Here is a 27,661-nt window from a genome sequence, read left to right on the forward strand (position 1 = left end):
ATGGAAATAACATATCCTAAACAAGGAAAGAAATACTTATTTTTTTTTTTCTTCTCATTTTTTGGGTCCCAGACTCTTGGTGACAACATGCCTATTTCCTAGGCTCGCATAAATGTGTGGACTAATCAATACGTACCCACTGGGCCATACATTCCAATTATCATCGTACATGACCCAAAAACATTGAATTTTGAATATAAGACCCGATGAATCAATTAAAAGGGATAAGAAATATGAAAAAGTTTAAAGTTTAAACCCTATATCTTAACCTCAGGCTCAGTTATTTTTGATTTGATTTTAACTATTTAATAGGGATAATTTATTTTCGGGAAATCGGGATTAATATATATATCTTTTTTTGTAACAAATAATAAATATTTTTAGTGACTAGCAAATAGTCCATCAAACGCAGCTTCTTTTACGGTGCAAACTAGGAACTACGGACTGTAAAAGAAGTCGACCCATTCAAGAACGAGAAAGAAAAAGAAAGCTCACCCGAAGCCAAAAAGGAGGCTCTACCTTCGTCGGTGCCTTCTCTCCAAATTGCTCACCACGGTAACACACGATTCACGCAAATCTCAACAGGTTCACCTGTGGTTTTAGCTTCATTCCGATGGTCTAACCTCGGACACCTCCCCGAACACGAAAGTCTCATATTCGCCGGAGAAGAATACAAAGATGGATTCTCCGGCGACGCCGGAGTCGATCTTTCTGGAAGACTTCGGTCAGAAGGTTGACCTCACCCGGCGGATCCGGGAGGTACTGTTGAACTACCCGGAGGGGACCACGGTCCTCAAGGAGCTCATACAGAACGCCGACGATGCCGGCGCCACCACCGTCCGGCTCTGCCTGGACCGCCGTGTCCATGGCTCTGAGTCGCTCTTGTCTGACGCCTTGGCGCAGTGGCAAGGCCCGGCGCTCTTGGCCTTTAACGACGCGGTTTTCACCGAAGAGGATTTCGTTAGTATTTCGAGGATCGGTGGGAGTAGTAAGCATGGGCAGGCGTGGAAGACCGGCCGATTCGGGTAATTTCTCCAATTTCGCTCGTGATATATATGTGCGCTCTGTGCGTGGTTGTGTTTGTTGTTTGATAGAAATTCGTTCAGTTAGAAAAGCAACGGAATTTAGAGTTTGAATCTTTAAATATACAGGTTGTTAGGGATATGATTTCCTTTCAAGTTTCAAACAGCTCTTGCAAAAGTTCAAAATATTCTTATTTTGAATGTACATATACATTATAAGCGGTGACATCCATTGATTTTGCGTGTCTCCATATCATTTTGTCTTGATTTTTTTATTTTATTTTTATTTTTTTATAATCAAATAGCATGTACAGGCGTGCTCATTCATTTCTTGCTGCTGGTTCCTGCACTAATGCCATGCATTGTGAGGATAACCACTTATCAAAAAAAAACTAATGCCATGCATTGTGAGGATAACTGCTTAACCTTATTCTACTTCTCATGGGCATCCGATACATGCTAGTTTAGATTGTTTTGAGAGATTTGGATGTGCTGTGGTGGAAGCTCTAGGAGTGTAATTAATAGTAATGAGGGCAGAAATCACGTCAGGAGGGCCTGTATATAGATATATACATATGTGTTGTGTACACACACACACACACACATAATTATATATTGCTAACACTTGTATATAAGTGAAAACAATGGAAAATGAAGACAATCCCTATATGAAAATTTAAGATCAAATTCATTTAGTACAAATTAAGATATTTGGACGAAAATAACAAAGATGAGGTGGTGAAGGGTGTGGTCATGGTTGAGCACCTATTAAGCATATGTGTAACTTATTAATAGGAGAGAAGAAAGAGAAAAAGAAGAAAGAAGGAAGAGGAAAGCCATGGTGTTGATGATAAAATTGTGGAACTCGAGGGTGCAAGTGAGCCTTTTGAGATGGGTTGTTGATGGTTTTTAGAATGATATCTTAATTTCACTATAGGTTGGACTATTGTAGGGTTGAGCACAAACCCCTTGGTCGGTATTCAAACCTTATCAGCGGCTATTGGTTTGGTAACCAACCATCCAACCAACCAAGGGGGTTGAGTATTGAACCGAATCAGCTCCTGTCGGTCAGTAGAAAGCCTGTTGACTTTCCAACAAAACCGACTGTTAGAGGGAGAGATCAAGCAAACGTATTGATGTTGTCGGAGGAATCATTACTATGTGCAGGGAAAAATATTTGCCCTTTTCCGATGGTAATTCATTTTTGTCGTAAGAAATTCTACTAATGTAACGATCTAGGGAAAACGCTAGCCACATCTGTGCTATCACTTTAAAAAGATCAGTCAAGTTGTAATTGAAACTCCTTAGAACTACTTATAAAGTTCAACCTCATCCAATAAAGAACTAATGTAGGACTTAGCATCCATGATCTCCTTTATAGTTCACCCAATCTATGTGAACAATTCATCTTCCCAATGTGGGATTAACTTTCTGGGGTGTCACAATCTCCCTTACGTAAATCCTTGATGTCCTCCTCAGGGCCCACACTATGCAGTGCCACATGGTGAAACTAGGTTGCTCTGATATCATTTATAATGACCCAGAGAAAGAGCTAGCCACATCTGTGCTAACACTTCAAAAGGACTAGTTAATTAGCAATTGAAGCTCCCTAGAATTGCTTATAACGCCCAATCTCACCTAGTCAAGAGCCAATGTGGGACTTAAGCACCAATGAGTTCCTCTATAATTCACTCACTCTATATGGACAATTCATCTTCTCAATGTGAGACCAACTTTTTGAGGTGTCACAACTAAGTTTTACTTTTAGAGTGCAATGCGATGTCAATTTCCTTCACCTTCGGCCCAAGACCTATTTCCAGGAGGCGCCAATAAAGTCTATTTAATTACTATGATGGCACTAAGTGTTGTAGTTTTAAGACCAAGTACAAGAATGCCGCAAAGGTCTAGACTGAAGTCAAGAAAGTGGCCATTAATCAGCATAAAGGCTTTGGACAACTTTGGTTTGTAACTATTGATGTCTATAATAAAAGTCAAGGGGAGGGGACTGCTTAGTAAAGGGGTTCCTTATTTCTTGTTGTGGTTGTAATTGTTATTCCTATGAGAAAAATGTTTGCTTATAAAAAAAGAAAATTTCATGCAGAAAAATGCTTATAAGGCTTCTATCTGAAAAAAAAAAGCTTATTAGGCATCTCTTATATCTTATGTCGTGTATGGATGTTTTGTAACAGACACGGGAACATTTGGAAATTGGAAATGGTTTAGTTCAAATTCTATTTTGTGACTTTTGTGTTTGAAATCACTATGGATATAGATTTCATTTGAATCAAGACCTTTGCAATTAGAATCTGACCGCATCAACTCAAAATTGTTGAGCTTTCAATTGTTTTCTCGACCTTGTCCTTGGCTGAAACTACCTCTGTCCATTCGTCTGCTGTTTTCCTCTCTCTATGACACGCGCACACGTATACTTTCTCTCTCACACTCCCCTGCACACAGTAATAACTGATTTCAGCTTTGCTGTCTGGATGCAGCTGTAGTCGAGGGTGTCTTGGAGTTGATGGAAGGGGCAGGTGGGTCCTGGGTGGTATGGGGAGGTTGGTTTTGGTAAGTGTGAGAGTACAATTGTTGCAGTAATTGCAAGGAGTGAGAAGCAAAATTTTAGAAAGGATGGAAGTGATCTGAATATTTGAGAGAAAATGGGATGTACCTTTCCAGTTCATTTGGGACATGATGGGAAATTTGTTCTCTTTTTTTTTTTTTCCACAACAGAATGGAATGATGGATTGATATACCTTTGTTCCAGACAGTTGCAATAGATAACAAATCAATTCAGCTAGACTGAAGTAAATCCCATTCTACCCAACTCTAGTTCCAAGCACAATGTAGAGTATCAAATTAGACTTACGCTGTGAGTAGAGATATAATATCTTCTTTCTACCTTATTTCTCTCTCTCTCTCTCTCTCTCTCTCTCTCGCTCTCCTATTTCCCTTCCTTTTTTCTTTCTCCTTTTTGGTTTTCTGTTACTTTTCGGTGTTGTGCTTTATTTCTTTAAATTTCTTTGATTTTTGTTTTCCCTTTCATCTATTTATTCATCTATGCATGTTGTAACTTGCCATTTGGCATTGTAGATTATTTTCTTATAGTCTACAACTTAGATGTGAAAAGTGCCGCGAGACTTGATCTTATATATATGAAAACTCCAAAGACTCTTAACAGCAATCTTACTGTGGACCCAATAAATGTTTTGTTTTGTATCTAGATGTAAAGACCCAGTTCTGCTATTCATAGTCTATCTCCTCTACTAGATGTATCATATTACAATCTATTGTTGGTGTAATTGTCCAGGATTTCATTATTTTTGCTGACTTTATTTTGATAATTGGCCTTTTTAGGGTTGGCTTCAACTCGGTGTATCATTTAACTGATCTGCCTTCGTTTGTGAGTGGCAAGAATGTGGTATTATTTGATCCTCAGGGTTTCTACCTTCCTAAGGTTTCTGTAGCAAATCCTGGAAAGCGAATTGACTATGTTAGTTCTTCAGCCATCTCACTATATAAAGACCAATTCTTTCCATATTGTGCTTTTGGTTGTGACATGAAACTTCCTTTTGCTGGAACTTTATTCCGTTTCCCTTTGAGGAATGCAGATCAGGCAGTCAGAAGTAATCTCTCGAGGCAATCGTACGTGGAAGATGACATCTCTTCCATGTTTGTTCAGCTTTATGAGGAAGGAGTTTTCACACTACTCTTTCTCAAAAGTGTTATGTGCATTGAAATGTATGTGTGGGATGTTGGAGAACCCGAGCCGACGAAGCTTTATTCTTGCTCAGTGAGTTCGGTGAACAATGATACTGTTGGGCATCGGCAGGCACTACTGAGGTTATCAAAGTCAATAAATTCTACTGATAACATGGTGGATGCCTTTTCATTGGACTTCTTGAGCGAAGCAACAATTGGAACCCAATCTGAGAAGAGGATGGATAGTTTTTATATAGTGCAAACAATGGCTTCAGCATCCAGTAGGATTGGTTCTTTCGCTTCTACTGCATCCAAAGAATATGATATTCACTTTCTGCCATGGGCATCAGTTGCAGCATGCACATCAGATGATTCATTTAATGTAATTTGCAATATTCAAGTTTTTAATCTCTTCTATTGCAACCATAGTTCTCTCTCTCTGTCTCCCTCCCTCTCTCCCTCTCTCTTTTTATCTCTCACTCACACACACAAACACACACACACACACACACACACACACACACACACACAAGTGTGTGGGATGTTGTACAGTATTGACTATTTGTGTTGCTACTAGTTTGAACATTTTCAATTCAACGATATAAATTTTAGACTTTATTGTCATGTTATATGCATCTGTTCCTAGAAATGGGAATATAAACCTTCACTAACGTACATTGTTGCTTCGAGTAGTTATGCTACAGTATGTGAAGCTTTTCAAAATCTTTCTATTATATATTTTGTTCATTGTTACCATCTAATGGGATTTTATTTAGGAAACTTCCAATTATATATTTGTCTATTGTTACCATATGATCGACTTTAGATTGATGGTATAAGCTAGATATAATACCTTTTACCGCATTTTAAATTGATATTATTAGCTGGTATGTCATATCTTTTTGGCCCTTGTTAATACTTTGGTTTGCCATTTTAGCTTTTGGTCTAGCAGGAAAGAGTGTTTTGTGAACCTGTCATGTGAAACTTTAGAGGATATTCCGTGTCATTCATCGCTTATAACTTTGCGATGTTGTAATATTAAGTAAGCACTGGAAATCAAGAGACATCTTCCCCCCATAAGTAATGGGTCAGGGCTAGGTCATGGTTCAGTCCTGTATGGGTGTGTCACTTGTGTATTACTTATGAATAAGCATGGGGAACTTTGTTGTTCAGTCCCCCACAAAAGGTGGGGAAGTGAAATAGATCATGTTATAGATATATATATTGCAAAGGTATAGTTGTTGGCAATATAAGATGGTCGTAGACATGGTTGTTGGTCTCCAAGATGATTTTGATAGTTTTTGAGTTTGCAAACTGTAGAAAAATTAGAAATTAGAGTATGAACAAATTTGGAATTTATATTTGTGTGATACAAATATGAGATCTCTAATGCAGTTTAAACGGTAAAGGAGTTTACTTGTTGCATATGCTTCAAGCTATTTATTACTGGTGCTAATTCTGTATGGTAGTGTAAATGAGCCTTTGCCTTTTTATGACAAATCCATTTTGATGGAAGTGTACTTTTGGATAAGAGTTGATCCTCATGATTCATTTTCATGAGTGGCCATTTTTTTTAACACCATGAAATTGGCCAAAAGCATTTTGAGAAAAACTTGGGAAAAGATGGGAAAAATGTCTCTCCATACCGTTATTAAACATCTTAGCTGAAGTCTATTAAAAAGTTTGCTTGGTTTGGGTTCCAAATTCAGACCCTCCATTTGGTAGTCCACCTTTTGTTCCAATTCCATTGTTTTTCTTATTTTGTGGAGCAAGTGACTGATGCTAGAGGTTCCATAGTGCTTCAGGGTAGTCTGGTTATCTTGTTGTATGCTAAGAATGGTTTCCTCATGGATATGGAGAGGATTAGTGTTGGCTGGTTTTCGGATTGTGTTAAACTTGTTGTCTTATAAGCTTGAAAATTTTAGTTCTTTGATTCAAAATTATATATATAATACATAGGAGTAATGCTACATACACTTCCACTTCCACACTCGCACTCTCACACTCCATGACCCGGCTTTTAAAATTACTATTGGATTTGGAATGAATCATTATTGGGTTTTGATCAAATGGTTATTTTAAAAGCCATGTCAGGGAATGTGAAAGTGAGAGTGTGGAAGTGGGAGTGTGTGTAGCATTATTCAATACATAGGGAAGGAAACTAGCATGTTGGGAAAGTAGGAAATTTTAGCCAAATAGATGTGTATTGCTTAATCAGTTGTAAGAAATAAAATATAGAAAATCCAAATATCTGCTTAAAAAGTGGCAGTCTTTTTCTATCTTCTGTACTATCACAACACTATCTTACTAGCTATGTATGGGAACTCAATTTATTTTTTGTTGTAATTTTCCTGGTGCATGATTCACTAGGCTGAAATATCATTTTTTGTCTACAAATATTTGTTTCTGATGTTAGTTTTTTGTTTTGTTTGTGTTGCAATATTTATATTGGTTTTAAATTTGTTGCAGTATTTCTTGGTGCTTACCCAAACTTAGGTTGTTAGTTCAGGATTCTTGAATTAGTTATGCATGTGGATCTTATTTCATATTTATTGCTTAGAAGGTTTGTTTTGCTTGTTCTGTCTTAATAATTCTCATGTTGTTCGATGTGCATGATTGTGGGAATGACCGACTGAGTACTCTTGTGAAAAACCAACGACTTGTTGCTTTTAGTTAATTATTTTCCTGTTCTGGATCTCTTTTTGTTTGTTCTTTTTTCCCCTTTTACCAAGACATTCTCATGTTATTGCATTTGATTTTTAACAGAATAATGTTCTTAAGCTTGGTCGGGCATTCTGTTTCCTTCCTTTACCTGTTAGAACTGGACTAAGTGTCCAAGTTAATGGGTACTTTGAGGTGTCATCAAACCGTCGTGGCATTTGGTATGGGGCTGACATGGACAGAAGTGGAAAAATTCGTTCTACCTGGAACAGGCTTCTTTTAGAAGATGTTGTGGCTCCCACTTTTACACAATTGTTGCTTGGTGTGCAAGGGTTGCTGGGTCCATCAAATTTATATTATTCTTTATGGCCCAATGGTTCTTTTGAAGAGCCATGGAATATTTTGGTCGAGCAGATATACAGAAACATCCGCAATGCTCCTGTATTGTATTCAGAACTTGAAGGAGGAAAATGGGTTTCACCAGTTGAAGCTTTTCTTCATGACGAGGAATTCAGTAAAAGTAAAGAACTTGGTGAGGCCCTGGTGCAGCTAGGAATGCCTATTGTGCATTTACCCGATGTTTTGGTTAATATGCTTTTGAGAGATGCTTCTGAAGTTAAGCAGAAAGTGATAACTCCTGATACAGTACGCCATTTTCTTAGGGAAAGCAAAAATCTTGTTTCTTTAAGCAAATCTTACAAGCTTGTACTGTTGGAATATTGTCTCGAAGATTTAATAGATGCTGAAGCTGTTACACATGCATATGATCTGCCTTTGCTTCCTTTGGCAAATGGTGATTTCGGATTATTGTCAGAAGCAACAAAGGGAATCTTTTATTTTGTTTGCAGCGAGTTAGAGTACATGCTGCTTCAACAAATTTCTAATAGATTAATTGATCGGGATATTCCTCTCAATCTACTGAATAGACTTTCTGGTATTGCAAAGTCATCAAGGTCAAATATTGTTATTTTCACCGTTCATTATTTCCTTCAGTTCTTCCCTATGTTTGTACCTGCTGAATGGAAATATAAAAGCAAAGTTTTCTGGGACCCAGAGTCTTGTCATGATCATCCGACTTCATCATGGTTTGTGTTATTGTGGCAATATCTTCAGAATCAGTGTGAGAACTTGTTATTGTGTGGTGATTGGCCTATCTTGCCATCCACATCTGGGCATCTGTACAGAGTTTCTAAACAATCAAAACTTATTAGTGCAGCAAAACTTTCCATTAAGATGCGAGACATACTTGCTATGATTGGATGCAAGATACTAAACCCCAATTATGGAGTTGAACACCCAGATTTATGTCACTATGTATGTGATGGCGATGCTGCAGGTGTTTTGGAATCAATATTTGATGTTGTGTCTTCAGATGGTTGCAGCATTGTGCAAACTCTTCGTATTTTGGGAGTGGAAGAGAGGAATGAGCTTCGTGGATTTCTTTTTGATCCAAAATGGTATATTGGAGATTGTATGGATGATGCTAACCTTAGAAATTGCAAGATGCTGCCTATCTATAGAGTCTCTGGTGGAGGATCTTCTCAAGGTATCCAATTTTCTGATCTAGAGAATCCTCGGAAGTATTTACCACCATATGATGTCCCTGAATACTTTTTGGGAGGTGAGTTCATTATTGGCTCTTCGACTCGTGAAGAAGAGATTCTGTTAAGGTATTATGGAATTGAGAGAATGGGGAAGGCTTGTTTCTACCGAAAACATGTGTTTAGTAGAGTCAGGGAGTTGCAACCTGAAATTCGTGACAATATCATGCTATCTGTTTTGCAAAACCTACCACAGTTGTGTGTTGAGGACTTATCTCTCCGGGAATGCTTGAGAAGTTTGGAATTTGTCCCAACCCTTAGTGGTTCTCTTAGGGGTCCTGATATGTTGTATGATCCTCGTAATGAAGAATTATATGCATTATTAGAAGACTCTGATAATTTCCCTTGTGGTCCTTTCCAAGAATCTGGCATTCTGGACATGCTGCAAGGATTGGGCCTTAGAACGTCTGTATCTCCTGAGACAGTGATAGAAAGCGCTCGACAGGTGGAACGATTAATGCATGAGGATCAACAAACTGCATATTCAAGAGGCAAAGTACTTCTCTCCTACTTAGAAGCTAATGCTATGAAGTGGCTACCCAGTCCAGCAAATGATGATCAAAGAACAGTGAGCAGAATGTTCTCACGAGCTGCAACTGCATTCAGACCTCGCAACTTGAAATCTGACCTTGAAAAGTTCTGGAATGATCTCCGGATGATCTGCTGGTGCCCAGTTTTAGTTTCTGCTCCTTTCCAGACATTACCATGGCCTGTTGTGTCATCCATGGTTGCTCCCCCCAAGCTTGTAAGATTGCAAACAGACTTGTGGCTTGTTTCTGCGAGCATGCGAATACTGGATGGAGAATGCTCTTCCACAGCTCTATCATATGGACTTGGATGGTCTTCTCAGCCAGGTGGAAGTGTGATTGCCGCACAACTACTTGAGCTTGGAAAAAATAATGAGATAGTGAATGATCAGGTTCTCAGGCAAGAATTAGCCGTGTCAATGCCAAGGATATACTCAATACTGACAGGCTTGAGTGGCTCAGATGAGATGGACATTGTAAAGGCTGTTCTTGAAGGGTGTCGGTGGATATGGGTGGGAGATGGATTTGCAACCTCGGACGAGGTGGTCCTTGATGGTCCACTTCATTTGGCTCCTTATATACGTGTTATACCAGTTGATTTAGCAGTTTTCAGGAATTTTTTTTTAGAACTTGGCATTCGGGAATTCTTGAAGCCCACTGATTACGCTGATATTCTGTGTAGAATGGCTGCAAAGAAGGGTTCCTCCCCTCTTGATGCACCAGAAATCAGAGCAGCCATATTGATTGTGCAGCATCTGGCTGAAGCTCCATTTTGTGATCAGCAAGTTAAGGTCTATTTACCTGATGTTTCAGGCAGACTACTTCCTGCCAGTGACTTGGTTTATAATGATGCTCCCTGGTTGCTTGGCTCAGAAGATCCTGATAACTCACTTCTTGGTGCCTCAAATTTGACTTTGAACATGCAGAGAACAGTTCATAGATTTGTTCATGGGAACATATCCAATGATGTTGCTGAGAAACTTGGTGTCTGCTCGCTTCGTAGAACCTTGCTAGCTGAGAGTGCTGATTCAATGAATGTTAGTTTGTCCGGAGCTGCAGAAGCTTTTGGACAGCATGAAGCCTTGACAACGAGGCTTAAACATATACTTGAAATGTATGCAGATGGACCTGGGATTCTATTTGAGCTGGTGCAAAATGCAGAGGATGCAGGAGCTTCTGAGGTGACCTTTCTCTTGGATAAAACTCAATATGGGACTTCGTCTGTTCTCTCTCCTGAAATGGCAGATTGGCAAGGCCCTGCATTGTACTGTTTTAATGATTCTGTTTTCAGTCCTCAAGATCTTTATGCCATCTCACGCATTGGTCAAGAAAGTAAACTAGAGAAGCCGTTTGCAATTGGACGATTTGGGCTGGGTTTTAATTGTGTCTATCATTTTACTGATATCCCCACATTTGTTTCTGGGGAAAACATTGTTATGTTTGATCCTCATGCATGTAATTTGCCTGGGATTTCTCCCTCCCACCCTGGCCTGCGAATAAGATTTGCGGGTAGAAGGATCTTGGAACAATTTCCTGATCAATTCTCTCCGTACTTACACTTTGGTTGTGATTTGCAGCACCCATTTCCTGGAACCTTATTCCGTTTTCCACTTAGGACCGAGACTGTTGCTTCCCGAAGCCAAATAAAGAAAGAAGGATATGCCCCTGAAGATATCATTTCTCTTTTTTCTTCTTTCTCAGAGGTTGTGTCTGATGCTCTGCTTTTTCTGCGGAATGTGAAAGCTATCTCTGTTTTTGTGAAGGACGGACCTGGACATGAAATGCAGCTTATACGTCGTGTGGACAAGCATTGCATTAGTGAGCCTCAAATTGAATCCAATGCACTACAGGATATGTTTAGCTTCTTCAATGGAAATCAGCATAGTGGAATGGATAAAGACCACTTCCTGAAGAAATTGAGCAAATCCATTGATAGAGATTTGCCATATAAATGTCAAAAGATTATTACTACGGAGCACAGCTCATCTGGTGATATATCACACTGTTGGATAACAAGTGAATGTATAGGTGGTGGGTTAGCTAACAAAAACCCTGCAACATCTAACGACAAGTCCTATAATTTTATCCCATGGGCATGTGTTGCTGCGTATTTACATTCTGTCAAGGTTGATAGGAAATTGATTGACATCCCAAAGACAGAGGATTTGTTTATAAATACTCCCGATTCGTTTCAGGTTCCTACGGCTTCTACTCAAGATAGAAAGGATTTCGAAGGCCGCGCCTTCTGCTTTTTGCCACTGCCAATTAGCACGGGTCTTCCAGCACATATTAATGCATATTTTGAATTGTCCTCAAATCGTAGGGACATCTGGTTTGGTAATGACATGGCAGGTGGTGGAAAAAAACGCTCAGACTGGAATATTTACATCCTTGAAGATGTTGTTGCTCCTGCTTATGGTCATTTACTTGAGAAAGTCGCATTGGAGGTTGGCCCCTGTGATTTGTTTTTTTCATTATGGCCTACAACAACAGGATTGGAACCTTGGGCATCAATGATACGGAATCTCTACATTTTTGTTGCTGATTTTGGTCTTCGAGTATTATTCACAAAAGCAAGAGGGGGACAGTGGATTTCAACCAAGCAAGCTGTTTTTCCTGATTTTACTTTCCACAAGGCAGATGATCTTGTACAGGCATTATCAGATGCTGGTCTACCTCTTGTAACTGTTTCTCAGCAAATTGTAGAGAGATTCAGAGAGTTCTGCCCTACGTTGCATTTCCTGACACCACAGTTGTTAAGGAATTTGTTGATTTATAGAAAACGTGGATTTAAGGACCGGAATGCAATGATTTTGACCCTTGAATATTGCTTAGTTGACTTAATAGTACCTGTTCATTTGGATAGTTTATGTGGTTTGCCATTATTGCCTCTTGCTGATGGGTCATTCACAAAAATTGACAGGAAGGGGTTTGGTGAAAGAATCTATATTTCACAGGGGGACGAGTATGGTCTTCTCAAGGATTCAGTTCCACATCAACTAGTCGACAGCGAAATCCCAGAAGGAATTCATGGCAAGCTATGTGACATAGCCCTTGGCAAGGACTCGAATATTTCTTTTCTCTCATGCGATTTGCTGGAGAAACTCTTTTTGAAATTACTTCCAGCAGAGTGGCAGCAGGCAAAACAGGTGACTTGGACTCCCGGTCATCAGGGCCATCCAAGTTTAGACTGGATAAGACTTCTGTGGGGCTATCTGAAGTCATCTTGTGATAACCTTTCTGTGTTTTCTAAGTGGCCTATTTTGCCTGCTGGGAGTAATTATCTTTTGCAACTAGTTGAAAATTCGAATGTGATTAAAGATGATGGGTGGAGTGAGAACATGTCCTCTTTGTTGCTGAAAGTAGGATGTCTATTTTTGAGGCATGACCTACCAATAGATCATCCACAGTTGGAAAAGTTTGTGCAGTCACCAACGGCAACTGGCATAATAAATGCGTTTCTGGCAATTGCTGGTAAACTAGAAAATATTGAGGGGCTTTTTTGTGATGCATCAGAAGGGGAGCTACATGAACTCCGGAGTTTTATTCTTCAGTCCAAGTGGTTCGTTGAAGAGCATATTGAAGACACACATATTGACATCATCAAATGCCTACCTATGTTTGAGTCATATAGAAGTAGAAAGCTTGTAAGTTTGAGTAAACCTATCAAATGGCTTAAACCTAATGATGTGCGCGAGGATCTTTTGAATGATGACTTTGTACGCACAGAATCGGAAAAAGAAAGAATCATTTTGAGAAGGTATTTGGAGATTAAAGAACCCTCCAGGGTGGAACTCTACAAAGATTACGTGCTCAACCGCATGTCAGAATTTGTTTCACATCAGGAGGCTCTTTCAGCCATTCTACATGATGTGAAGCTTTTGATTGAAGAGGATGTTTCTATTAAATCTGCACTTTCCACAACACCTTTTGTTTTGGCAGCCAATGGATCTTGGCAACAGCCATCTGGGTATGATTTTTCATGCAATTCTTGATTTCTAGATGATTAAAATTTGCGTACTTTTATTTATATATTTTTTTTGATAGGTAAAATTTGCGTACTTTTATTATAGTAATGCCAGTTTCAACCCCTTTTTTTACCCTCTTATCAGAACATTTGAAAAAAATGGGCTCGTACATCATATACTATACTACTGACATTCAATATAAAGTACTTTTTAAGGAATCAACGCGGTTTCTTCTATGTCTTTGTGAGTTATTTGAATGAAATAATGTTCACTGAAGTTTTAAGTTTTGTTTTTTTGAATGATTCTGAATAGATTCATATTACATAAATAAAATAAATCTGGATTAATGTTCACCTTTGGCAGTTTCCTTATGATCTATGCTGCTTTATAGGGCATACTATGAATATATCGTGAGGTACTTGTTAGAGTGACAAGGGTAAGATTGTTGCATCCTTTCAAATCTATTTCTTATGTAGCTTCATTTTGTTTTAATCAGAGTGATAAGGGTAGCTTTGATGCATCTTTACTTTCGTGGGTTTATTTCTTGTTTGGTTTATTTTTGTTTGCAAGATCTGAGTTCATATTCTATGTTCTGGGATTCATAATCTTGGCCTCAAATTGGGTTTTGGTTATATGGGAAACCTTGAGATAAATTGGAGATTAATATGATTATCTACATGGCAGTTATTTTACTTTTACCTTTTAATGTCTGGGATGATGTGTTTTTTTTTAATGAGTAAGATGCTGTGTCTTTTGAAAGTAAGTGGTGGTGTGCAATTTGCATCCCCAGACAAAAATATTTTGACAAACTTATGGTAAATGTTTGCAAACGAGAGCATGATAGTTTGGACAACTAATCCTAGTCAGGCAGTTAGTCTGCTTGTATTAGCATCATGAAAAGCATTTGATATGAATGTATTTCTTATTATAATACTTTGGCAGGCTTTATGATCCCCGTGTTCCTGAGCTGCGAAAGATGCTGCACAGTGAAGTTTTCTTTCCTTCTGACAGATTCTCAGATCCCGAAACTTTGGAGACTTTAGTAAGCCTTGGGCTTAGAAGAACTCTAGGTTTTGCTGGTTTGCTTGATTGTGCTAGATCAGTTTCTCTAATGCATGATGCTGGGGACTCAGAAGCACCGAGTTATGGGAAGAAGTTGCTTGTCTGTTTAGATGCTCTGGCATTAAAGCTCTCAACTGATGGAGCAGCAGGAAATTGGGATGAATCAGAGGATCCCATGGTACGAAATAACAACAGTCTTGTAGATGGTAATCCAACGTGTGTTGACTCTTCCGAGGGGGATAAGAACTATTGTATAGAAAATCTTGATGCTAGTTTTCTTTTAGGCACCATGATTGATGACAAACCAGAAGAAGAATTTTGGTCTGAAATGAAGGCTATTGCTTGGTGTCCTGTTTCTGTTGATCCACCTTTGAAAGGACTCCCTTGGTTAAAATCATGTAATCAAGTAGCAGCCCCAAGCATAGTGAGACCTAAAACACAAATGTGGATGGTGTCGTGTTCAATGCATATACTAGATGGCGAATGCTGCTCAATGGACCTACAACATAAACTTGGTTGGATGGATTGCCCAACCATAGATGTTTTGTCCACTCAGTTAATTGAGCTATCCAAGTTCTACGGCCAGCTTAAGTTAGAGTCTTTGGTGGAACCTGATTTTGATGTTGCACTGCAAAAAGGGATACCATTGCTTTACTCAAAATTGCAAGATTATATTGGTACTGAGGATTTGATGGTGCTAAAATCAGCTTTAACTGGCGTTTCCTGGGTTTGGATTGGGGATGATTTTGTATTTCCAAATGCACTTGCATTTGATTCACCTGTCAAATTCTCTCCTTATTTGTTTGTTGTTCCATCTGAATTATCGGAATTTAGAGTTTTGCTTTTGGAATTAGGTGTCAGACTTAGTTTTGATGTATGGGACTATTTTAATGTATTACAGCGCTTGCAGAATGATGTGAAAGGGTTCCCATTGTCCTCAGATCAGTTAAGTTTTGTCCATTGTGTCCTTGAAGCTGTTGTAGACTGTTGCTCAGACAAACCATTGCTTGAGGTTTCTGAGACTCCATTCTTAATTCCAGATTCTTTTGGAGTTCTGAGGCATGCACGGGATCTTGTGTACAATGATGCACCATGGATGGAAAACCATACTCTTGCTGGGAAACATTTTGCACATCCAAGTATCAGCAATGATCTGGCAAACAGGTTGGGTATACAGTCGCTTCGTTGCCTCTCTTTGGTCGATGAAGAGATGACTAAAGATTTGTCATGCATGGACTATGCTAGAATAAATGAGCTTTTGGCATTGTATGGGAACAATGACTTCTTGTTGTTTGACCTTCTTGAGTTGGCAGATTGCTGCAAGGCCAAAAAGCTACACCTTATCTTTGATAAGAGGGAACATCCTCGCCAGTCTTTGCTGCAGCACAATCTAGGTACCAATACCATTACTGGAGTTTGTTATTACTTAGCATGTGCTAATGTTATAGGAGTGGTTCCTCATTATGAACGGACATATCCAGAGGTTCTCAGCTTCAAAATACAGCTCTAGTTTTAGTAGTTGCTGTGGCTATCAGCCATGTCAGGTTGGCAGAGGTGGCAATGTATATTAGTTTAATAAATATCTTTCCATGCTGTAAAGCGGTTAGCAACTGTTGAGAAAAAAAAGTGGAATTTTCTTCTGAAGTCATGGTGTAACTGAGTGCAATCTAATTTGTTGAAGTTTATTATGTTTTATATGGTATTCATATATGTAGGTCATAGCATTTTTCTAGCCTTATCATAAATTGAATCATTATTCTGAATCTTGTTTGCATTGTGACTTGTACAGGTGAATTTCAAGGGCCTGCCCTAGTAGCCATTTTGGAAGGGGTCAGCTTGAGTAGAGAGGAAGTAAGTGGCCTCCAGCTCCTCCCTCCATGGAGACTTCGGGGCGATACTCTTAACTATGGTTTGGGACTGCTTAGCTGTTATTTCGTCTGTGATCTCCTATCAATTATTTCCGGTGGCTACTTTTACATGTTTGATCCTCGTGGTCTGGCGCTTGCTCTACCTTCAGCTTGTGCTCCTGCAGCAAAAATGTTTTCACTGACAGGTATCTTGCTCAACACCATTCATATGGTTGCTTGCTATGTTTCTTTTTTCATGGCCATATTCTCAAATATCCGGCACTTTTTTACAAGTGACATTGTTGTCGTTGGGTTAGAAGAGCTTCTTAGGGTTAATATGTTACCGGGGTATTTTGGTCTTTACATTGAATGTTACACACACACACATATATGGAAACCCTACAAAATGGTATCAAAGCCATAATTACATCTCACATCCTCTCACTGCATCTGATTATTTCCTACCCATTCTGCTTCTTCTTCCTTTCGCTTTTTTTGTTTTGTTTTTGTTTTTGTTTTTGTTTTTTTTTTCTTCTATTGATCGTGAACTTTCTGAGAATTGGGCTTTATGCCCATGATTGGGGATAGACGGCGCCGATATCACCATCATTAGTGGTGTGATGCCGTCGTTGTGAGTGAAAAAAATGCGATTTGTCCTCGAGTTTTCTTGGATGGTTACTTTTGTAATGCTTTGGATCTTTATAATTAGTCTCCTGCATCAACAGAATTGAAAAATTGCAACTTTTTCTCTGGTATTTCAGGTACTAATTTGACTGGGCGATTTTGTGATCAATTTAGTCCTATGATGATCGGTCAAAATATGTCATGGTCACTATCAGATTCTACCATTATCCGCATGCCATTGTCGTCAGAATGTTTAAAAGATGGACTGGAGATTGGATTAAAGAGAATAAAACAAATAACTGACAGATTTTTGGAGCATGGATCTAGAACACTTCTATTCTTGAAGTCAATTTTACAGGTATTAACAGTCATGAATGATTTAGCATATCATTTAGTATCTGTAGCCATTGGTTATAGAATATAATGTTTGGACATATTTCCTATATTTTTTCTCTTTTTAGAAGAGAAGTGAAGAAGGAAAAGAACGAGGAATTTTTAGCTGAAAATCAGATATGGCAGCACTTAGCAACAGTTTGAATTTAATTGGATGATCAAATTAACCTTTTTTCATAATAACAAAGCCACTTCTAAAGTCCTCAAAGGCAGGGTGGTGCATTTTTTTTTTCTGGTCAAAGGCAGGGTGCTCTGAATATGTTGATCAAATTACCCCGTTCGTTATCTACTTTGACCTTATCCAAGGGTTAGCGATTTTAATGCTCGGACCTTATCTTGGGATTGCAATCTTGATGCTCATAATTTTGTCCCTAGCTAAACGACAATAGATTTTTATGGGCTTTGTTTTCTAATGGGGGTTGTTTCTTGTATACATCCTTATACTAGGGTTGCATTTGTCTGCGCTCATTAATGATATTCATTACTTATATATATTAGGACTTCATTTTTTTGACTTGTGTAAGATGCACTTCTTAAATTATTATTAGTTTATTCACAATTTAAAGGAGCTAAGTTAGTTTTCTAATTTGTTTGGTTTTCTAGGAGTATCTATTACTTCTGAAAAGCTGAATCATTCATGGTTGTTTAATAATCTCTGTGAAAAATTTCTTTATTATTTTCTTGTAATATTGTCTTATGGATGATATTACACAAGTTTATATATTAACAGGTGTCATTCTCAACATGGGAGGAGGGAAACCCAGAGCTGTGCCAGGATTATTCAGTTTGTGTTGATTCATCATATGTTCATATGAGGAATCCTTTTTCAGAAAAGAAGTGGAGGAAGTTCCAAATATCGAGGTTATTTAGTAGCTCAAGTGCTGCAATAAAATTGCAAGTAATAGATGTGCAAATTTTCCAAGGAGGAACTAGAGTTGTTGATCGATGGCTTGTTGCACTCAGCCTGGGTTCTGGACAAACAAGAAATATGGCTCTTGATAGGTATGTTAAAAGCGAAGTGTGTATAAGACATTTTCCTTTAATACAACACATCAATTTTGAAATTGAAAGGTGAATTTATATCTTCATCCTTTTTTTTTTTATTAATTGGGGTGGTAATTGTTAAATCATTTGCATTATCTAACTTAAAAGCAAAGTGTGCATAAGTCATTTTCCTTTAATACAACACAGCAATTTTGAAATTGCAAGGTGAATTTTATATTTTTTTTTCTGGGTTAATGTAGCAATTTCACCCTAAACTATGCGTCATTTGCAATATCTAACGTACACTACAAATTTTTGCAATCAATACCCTAATTCAAGATTAATTTGCAATGTCCACCTAGCCATCCACAATAAGTGTTTTTTTTTTGTAAGTATCATCCACAATAAGTGTTATATTAACAACTTAGTTGACTGTTTAGGGTGGACATTGAAAATTAATGAGAACTAATTTGTTAATTTTGACATATTAGTGCACCAAACCAGCCCACTAATTTGTTAATTTTTTTTTTTTTTTTGGTTGGTGAGGTGGACACTGCAATTTAATCTTGAATAGGGTGTTGATTCCAAAAATTTGTAGTTTAGGGTGAACATTACAAATGACTTCATGGTTTAGGGTGGATAGCTGCAATTAATCTAATATTTATATTTAATCTTTTAAAAATATGTTAGTCTTTATGTCTTATAGGATTCAGTTTTAGCACATACAAATCAGTATTTGCAGTCATAAGCCCGTTATCAAAAATTGCAGGGGCACTTGATCGCACACACATAGAGAACTTCTTCTTTTTGGGTAGTTTTTTTGTTATTTTTTTCCCAGTTTCAATGAAAACATTTTCACTGAGTATAATTAGATAGCTGTTTAAATCTATGGTATTTTTCGTTTTGTTCTTGAGAATAGTAATACCTTTATGGTAAAGTTTTCATGAAAAGGCTTTTTGGAATAAATAGTTGACTGGAAATGTTCTTATTCTTCAATTTGATAAATGACTGAATCTTTTTGTTTGACTATTATCGTTAGACCTTCATATTCTGTCTTTTTTGGTAATGATCCTCTAACCTTCTTCTGGACCTTAGAATTGGTCTCTTGTTCATTGAAATTTTATTGAAGGATGTATTTCTGTTCTCGGTGAGCAGAATTTTGATAGTTCTGTAATTAATTATTACCATAAAACCATGATTCACGCTTTCACTTTCTTTTTAAAATGTACGCTGGACTGTTGGTTCTTTTCCAAAAATTGTGGTAACATGATTATCTGCAAAAGAATTTCATTGGTGTAAAGAAATTTTGTTGGCAGCTCTTAGTTTTTGTGTCCTGTTCCGCATCTTCTTCTTACAAAATTGTATTTTGAATTATTTTTTGGTAGTTCAATTAATTGTATCTGAACAGTAGTCAACTGAGGCAAAAGTAACTCAATCTGATCATTTATCCCACCCTTTTGTGTTTCTGAGAAAAATTTCTGCAGCTTTCTTTCAATTGACTTGTTTGTTGGCATTGTTTTGTTATTGCAGGCGCTATCTGTCATACAACTTAACACCTATTGCTGGAGTTGCAGCTCATATTTCCCGAGATGGCAATCCTGCTGATGTTTATTTAACGAATCCTATGATGTCACCTCTTCCTTTGTCTGGCGCAGTAGATTTTCCTGTCACTGTTTTTGGATGTTTCCTTGTTTGTCACAATGGCGGTCGTTTCCTTTTTAAGCACCAAGACAAGGAAGCTTTGATAGCAGCACAGCCTGATGCTGGAAATCACTTAATTGAAGCCTGGAACAGAGAACTGATGTCATGTGTTCGAGACTCCTACATTGAAATGATACTGGAAATCCAAAAGTTAAGAAGAGACCCATCGAGTTCTGGAATTGAGTCAAATGCAGGTCGTGCAGTTAGTCTGCCTTTGAAGGCCTATGGAGATCAAATTTATTCCTTTTGGCCAAGGTCTAGCAAGCATGCTTTGATTGATCAGACTGGAAATGACAGAAATTTAGTTTCAACAGAAGTGCTTAAAGCAGATTGGGAATGTCTAGTTGAGCAGGTAATAAAGCCTTTTTATGTCCATGTTATCAACCTTCCTGTGTGGCAGCTGTACTCAGGAAATTTAGTCAAGGCTGAAGAGGGGATGTTTCTTTCACAACCAGGGAATGGGGTGAGTGGTAATTTGCTTCCAGCTACGGTTTGTGGCTTTGTGAAGGAGCATTACCCAGTATTTTCAGTACCATGGGAGTTGGTGACTGAGATCCAAGCTGTGGGGGCTACAGTTCGAGAAATTAAACCTAAAATGGTTCGAGACCTTCTAAGGGTTTCTTCAACATCTATTGTTCTTCGATCCGTTGATACATATGTGGATGTTCTTGAGTATTGCTTGTCTGATATTCAGCTCCCAGGATCATCCAATTTAATTGAAGATGATGCATCACTAAACCCCATTAACTCTAATTCTATTTATAGAGCATCTAATGTTGTGGATAGTAGTTCTACTTCTGTTTCAGTCCCTCGTGTGGGTAGTTTTCCTGGGTTGTCCACCGAGAGTGCAGCCAGCTCCGGAGATGCTCTTGAAATGATGACAAGTTTGGGGAAGGCTATATTTGATTTTGGGCGGGTAGTTGTTGAAGATATTGGTCGGAGTGGAGGGCCATTAGTTCAAAGAAACATCATTGGCAGTAGCAGTAATAGCAGCAGTGGAAATGTGGATCGGAAGCTTCTATCAATAGCTGCTGAGCTCAAAGGTTTACCATGTCCAACTGCAACGAATCATCTAACAAAGTTGGGGGTTACTGAACTTTGGTACGGAGACAAGGATCAGCAGGAACTAATGAGCCCGTTAGCAGCAAAGTTTATCCATCCCAAGATATTAGATAGATCAATCTTGGCTGATTTTTTTTCGAATCCTGCTCTTCAGAGATTGTTAAGACTACAGAATTTCTCTCTTCACTTACTGGCTAGTCATATGAGGCTACTTTTCCATGCTAACTGGGTGAGTCATGTAATGGGTTCAAATATGGCTCCTTGGTTTTCGTGGGAGAAAACATCGAGTTCTGGCGGTGAAGGTGGCCCTTCCCCTGAATGGATAAGACTCTTTTGGAAAAGTTTCAGATGGCCACTGGAAGACCTCTCTCTCTTTTCTGATTGGCCCATAATTCCTGCTTTTCTTGGGAGGCCCATCTTATGCCGTGTAAGGGAGCGTCATTTGGTCTTCATTCCACCGCCAGTTACTTCTCCAACCTCAGCAGATAGTGTCTCAGAAATAGGCGTAACAGGAAGAGATCCAGCTGTATTACCTATGAACCTCACCTCTGAGACTAGAGTAGTTCAATCCTATGTTTCGGCTTTTGAAGCAGCCAGAACCAAATACCCTTGGTTGTTGTCACTGTTGAACCACTGTAACATCCCCATTTATGATATAGCTTTCATCGACTGCGCTGTTCCGTGCAGTTTCCTCCCCAATTCCAGCCAATCATTAGGGCAAGTTATTGCTTCCAAGCTTGTTGCAGCTAAAAGTGCTGGCTATTTCCCTGAACTTGCTTCTCTTTCAACTTCAGATCGAGATGAACTTTTTACCCTTTTTGCTAATGATTACTCTTCTAACAGCTCTAATTACACAGTTGAAGAACTTGAAATTTTACGTTCTCTACCTATATATAAAACAGTTGTGGGTTCATACACTCGCTTGCACGTAGAAGATCAATGTATGATCTCTTCAAATTCATTCCTTAAACCATATGATGAGCGTTGCCTTTCTTATTCCACAGATTCAATTGAGTTTTCATTACTTCGAGCCCTTGGGGTCTCTGAATTGCACGACCAACAAATTTTGATAAGGTTTGGATTGCCTGGGTTTGAGGGAAAACCTCAGTCTGAACAGGAAGATATATTGATATATCTTTACATGAACTGGCTAGATCTTCAGGTTGATTCTTCTTTAGTTGAAGCTTTGAGGGAAACTAAATTTGTGAGGAATGCTGATGAATTTTCCACGGATCTGTTTAGACCAAAGGATCTCTTTGATCCCACTGATGCTTTATTAACTTCTGTTTTCTCTGGTGAGAGAAAAAAGTTTCCAGGAGAAAGGTTCAGTACAGATGGGTGGCTTCGCATTTTGAGGAAAATTGGCCTTCGAACTGCAACAGAAGCAGATGTAATACTTGAATGTGCCAAAAGAGTAGAGCTTCTTGGAAGTGAATGCATGAAATCAGGGAATTTGGATGTTTTTGAGTTGGACATAACCAACTCTCAGAATGAAGTTTCTATGGAAATTTGTTCATTAGCCGGATCGGTTGTTGAAGCTATTTTGACAAATTTTGCCGTGCTTTATGGAAACAACTTCTGTAATCTCCTTGGCAGAATTGCGTGCATACCTGCTGAACTGGGCTTGCCAAATTTTGGAGGCAAAAAAGGTGGTAAGAGAGTTCTCACTTCATATAGCGAAGCAATTCTGTCCAAGGATTGGCCACTGGCTTGGAGTTGTGTGCCCATTATCTCTAAACAAGCTGTTGTTCCTCCGGAGTACTCTTGGGGAGCACTACACCTGAGGAGCCCTCCAGCTTTTTCTACAGTTCTAAAACATTTGCAGGTCAGATACTCAATTTCCTTCTATATTTTTCCAAGATTACTATTGATGCAAACAATCGTTCTAATACAAAATGTGCCCCAGGTTATTGGAAGAAATGGTGGTGAGGACACTCTGGCTCACTGGCCAACTGCATCAGGCTTGATGACCATTGATGAAGCTTGTTGTGAGGTTTTGAAGTATCTGGATAAGGTTTGGGGTTCCCTTTCTTCTTCAGGTAGATTTCTCTTTCATTTTTTTATTTTTTTATTAACATTTTTATTTTTATTTTGTTTATTTTTATTTTTAATTATTTTAGTGAAAAACTATGATGGGGTGGCTTCCAATCAAGTTTGATGGGGCGGCTTCCAATCAAGTTTGATGGGGCTTCATCCATTTTCACAAATAATAATAGATCTTTGAACAATTTAGACACTTTACACTAGAGGACCTCTTATACAAGAGATGATAAGGCAAACAATATATACTGAATGTGTCTTTTTATCGAAAGTTTCTTTTTTATTTTCCAACTCATACATGCAGACTATTAACCATTCAACTTGGTCATATAGAGATGTGGAGAATATATCATAAGTCAGAAATAGCTGAAGTTCAGTTGGTTTGCTCCTTTTCAACAATAATACCCTCAACAAATTCTACATTTCTTATTTATAGTTTGTTTGTTTTTTTGTTTTAATGCAGATATAATGGAGTTGCAGAGAGTGGCATTTCTGCCTGCTGCAAATGGAACACGTTTGGTGACTGCAAACTCTCTTTTTGTGCGTCTGACAATTAACTTGTCCCCATTTGCATTTGAACTTTCTTCTTTGTATCTTCCTTTTGTAAAGATTCTCAAAGATTTGGGACTTCAAGACGTTCTATCAGTTACTTCTGCAAAGGATATCCTTTTAAATCTCCAGAAAGCTTGTGGATATCAGCGTTTAAACCCAAATGAACTCCGTGCTGTGATGGAAGTTTTGTATTTTGTATGTGAGACTGTTGAGTCTGATGGGTCCATCTGGAAATCAGAAGCAATAGTCCCGGATGATGGCTGCAGACTTGTGCAAGCAAATTCCTGTGTATATATTGATGCTTATGGCTCCCGATATGTCAAATGCATTGACACTTCCAGGTTAAGATTTGTTCACCCACATCTTCCGGAGAGAATATGTATAGTCCTGGTTATCAAAAAGCTCTCTGATGTAGTGATAGAGGTAGCTTGATATTCTGAAAGTCCTTTTCCTGCATTCTTAGTGACTTGTTCTTTTTTTTTTTTTTTTTCTCCCAGATGTGGTGGATGTAGGTTTTTCTGCTGATTGGGTAAAATATGCATCTGTTTGCAGGAACTAGATCCTGAGGAGCATCTACAGGCTTTGCAACACATTGGATCGGTTCCAGTTGGAGCCATCAGAGAGAAGCTTTTCAGCAGATCACTTCAGCTTGCTGTACAAACTGTTGTAAATAGTATGGCTAGTCACATTCCTGCAATCAGTAATCTAGCTTTGGAGACCGTAAAAGATTCATTAGAATCTGTTGCAGAGAAGTTGCAGTTTGTTAAGTGCCTCCATACTCGTCTTTTGCTTCTTCCAAACTCTGTAGACATTACACGTGCAGCTAAGGATTCCATTATTCCAGAGTGGGAGGACGGATCACAACATCGAACTCTTTACTTTGTTAGTAGGTCAAATGCCTGTTTTCTAGTTGCTGAGCCACCGGCCTATATTTCTGTTGTTGATGTTATTGCGATTGTTGTGAGCCAGGTTTTAGGCTCCCCAACCCCGTTACCTATTGGATCTTTATTTTCCTGTCCTGAAGGCTGTGAGACTGCAATTGTTGATATTTTGAAGCTTTGTACTGACAAGAGAGAACCCACAAGTGGAAGCACTAATGTGATAGGCAAAGAAATTTTGCCTCAAGATGCCCTACAAGTACAATTTCACCCGTTAAGACCCTTCTATGCGGGAGAAATAGTGGCTTGGCGGTCTCAAAATGGAGAAAAGCTGAAATATGGTAGAGTTCCAGAGGATGTTAGACCACGTGCAGGCCAAGCACTCTATAGATTCAAAGTAGAAATTTCTCCAGAACTGACTAAGCCAGTTCTTTCTTCACAAGTTTTCTCTTTTAGGAGCATATCGGCGGGCAATGAGGCTTCCTCGGCAACCTTGCTGGATAGTACTCAGTCAGTAATTGGTAGCAGGATGCATGTTGAGGTGCCCGAAATTTCTGGTGGTGCCAAAACAAGATCTTCTCAGGTTTGGTCCTCTCTTCATCCATTTATATTATGTATTAAGGTTCTTCTCTTTTGTCTGTTTCTCCTTCTTTTGGAAAAAAAACTTGTACTGCAATTAAAAGGAAAGAGACTTATATATCCACATAATTCTGCAATATTATCATCCTGCACCCTGCATGTCTTTTTCATTCTTGCTCAGGACCTCTTGATGCATAGATTTCTATCAGTCATATGGGTGTTAATGTTGACTCCCATTTAGGCGTAATCAACCTTACAGATAAATTTTCTTTTTTGGTTCTTGTGGTTTTTTTACCTGTTTTTTATATTTGTTCTATGTATTTTCTCTACCCAATTACCATTCTTGTATAGCTTAAATATATTTTAAGCTACTATAACTGTAGCAAAACATTGGGTCTATTTCTGTGGAATAGAACTGTTTCATTTCCACTAGCGAATTTTCAGTGCTGAAAAAAAAATATTGGTGGAATCATGTTGTGGAAAACTTGAATATAGAAATGAAATAGCACTTTCCTGGCCCATAGAATGCTTCAAATATAAGGTAATATGCTGCCTTGATGTTAAACTTATGTGGTGAGAAATGATTGTCATAACTCCTGTCCTGGGCCATGGTCATGTTTGATTGAACCCATGGCTACTGGACTTTCTAGTATTGTTTGATTATTCTGTTATGTCTTATGCATTGGTCAGATGTCATCACACCTTAAACTGAGGGTTTTCTTTGTGGGCAGCTGCAGCCTGGTAAAGAGCTTCAGTATGGCAGAGTCTCTCCTGCAGAACTTGTGCAGGCCGTTCACGAGATGCTTTCTTCAGCTGGGATCAATATGGATATGGAGCAGCAGTCCCTACTGCAAAGAACTATAACCTTGCAAGAACAGTTACAGGAGTCTCGGGCAGCACTCTTGCTTGAGCAGGTTTGTAATTTGCAGTTTAGAATTATATCGTTTCTCATCCATCAGTTCAAGTCTACATTGGTAAAGGGGCATAAGACATGTATTAACTTTTACAAAATAATGTGCAATTTAAAATTGTCGAGTTCACAGGTTGATTAGAATCAGCCCCGTGAACTCGACAATTTTAGGGTCTACTTGGAGGTATGAATCTGGGTTTCCTAAACATGAACTACCCCGGCCTGAATGTTAAGGCACTTATGAAATGAAACTCAGCATTCCAGTTACTGTGATTAATAAAATTGCAGGCCAATGGTTTTGACTGGTTGAAAGCCAGCATTCTAAGTTACATATCAAGAAGATTTTTAAATATTGAGGTTGCTGATTGTCAAATCCTATGATTGCTCAAGTCTACTGAAATCTTGTCATGTTATGAAATAAAATTGCAGGAAAAAGCCGATGTTGCTGCAAAAGAAGCCGATACAGCAAAGGCAGCATGGCTTTGTCGTGTCTGTTTGAGCACTGAAGTCAACCTAACAATCGTTCCCTGTGGCCATGTACTCTGTAGCAGATGCTCTTCTGCCGTAGCCAAGTGTCCCTTTTGCCGGGTCCATGTCACAAAAACCGTGAAAATTTATCGGCCATGACAGCCTCTGATGCTCCGGATGGGGGTGTGTTGTTATATAGATTTTATATTCCTAGATCTAGTGCGAAACTGGAATCTTCTCACTTCATTTAAACCAAAGGGGTTACATTGTATGTGTAGTATTTTTGGGGAAAGGGATTAAGGGAAGTTAATTCCCTTTGGAGTATATACAAAGCCTGATGAGGTACTGAGCCTCAATTTGCCTATATTGTTAGAATCTGTAGGGGTGTTTTGTAGCATCATTTGTTCACTGTGCCCCTTGCACATAGTGTCTTAATTTATTATGTACAGAGAAATTGGAAGTTGATACCTTCCATCGTATATTATCCAGATTTTTTCCTTTTTTGTTTGTTATTATTTAGAAACTTTAATAGCTTAATTCAGTTTGATTGAAATAATAATAATAAATGTCGAATGTAAATTTATAAAGAGTACGTAGATGTGTAACAAAAATCACCGTTGAATTCCTAATAGCCGAAAGTTGAGAAGTGATTAGACATTTTCATAGCTTAGTTTGGTTGAATTGAAACACATTATTATCAAAATTTCACTGACAGTTTTCAACTACTGTTTTGTTTTTTTTTTGGTTAACAACGGTTGTGTTGGAAGATATTGGAAAATTTCAATGACACAAGTAACATTTCTTTTTGTGTTAAGAAAGAAAAGTAAAAAAAGGCAGTAAACTAGTAGCTGGATAAATAATGAATGTTACTGTTATGGTACAAAAGGGATTGACAATATAAATTAAGAGAATATTTTACGTATATTGTTAATAATTTTATACTCACATCCAATAGTCCAAGCCAAAAGGAGTAACTTTGTCAGTTTTCCCATAAATAAATAAAAAAAAAGAAAAAGAAAAGAAGAATAAGGTAAAGGGATGCAGCCTAAGATCAAAAATCATATGATGGAAAGTGAAGAGAAA

At 38.3% G+C, this 27,661-nt stretch overlaps 1 protein-coding gene across 4 annotated transcripts; it reads left to right on the forward strand.

The window, feature by feature from the left end:
* Positions 1-436: 436 nt before the first annotated feature.
* On the forward strand, positions 437-27,078 carry LOC132178626 (uncharacterized). Of its 4 annotated transcripts, none has more exons than XM_059591089.1 (13): positions 437-1,025; positions 4,377-5,103; positions 7,488-13,480; positions 14,421-15,934; positions 16,330-16,593; positions 17,149-17,369; positions 18,135-18,406; positions 19,919-22,976; positions 23,058-23,190; positions 23,655-24,166; positions 24,296-25,204; positions 25,932-26,114; positions 26,540-27,078. In XM_059591089.1, the coding sequence occupies exons 1-13, from the start codon at positions 679-681 to the stop codon at positions 26,735-26,737; spliced, it is 14,331 nt and encodes a 4,776-aa protein (XP_059447072.1). In that variant the 5' UTR covers positions 437-678; the 3' UTR covers positions 26,738-27,078. The 4 variants fall into 4 exon arrangements, with proteins under 4 accessions (XP_059447072.1, XP_059447073.1, XP_059447075.1 ...); XM_059591090.1 differs by having other exon boundaries at positions 25,938-26,114; XM_059591091.1 differs by lacking the exon at positions 437-1,025 and having other exon boundaries at positions 4,429-4,512; positions 4,631-5,103.
* Positions 27,079-27,661: the final 583 nt, after the last annotated feature.

Source organism: Corylus avellana, chromosome ca4, assembly GCF_901000735.1.
Source record: "Corylus avellana chromosome ca4, CavTom2PMs-1.0".
NCBI classification, from domain to species: domain Eukaryota; kingdom Viridiplantae; phylum Streptophyta; class Magnoliopsida; order Fagales; family Betulaceae; genus Corylus; species Corylus avellana.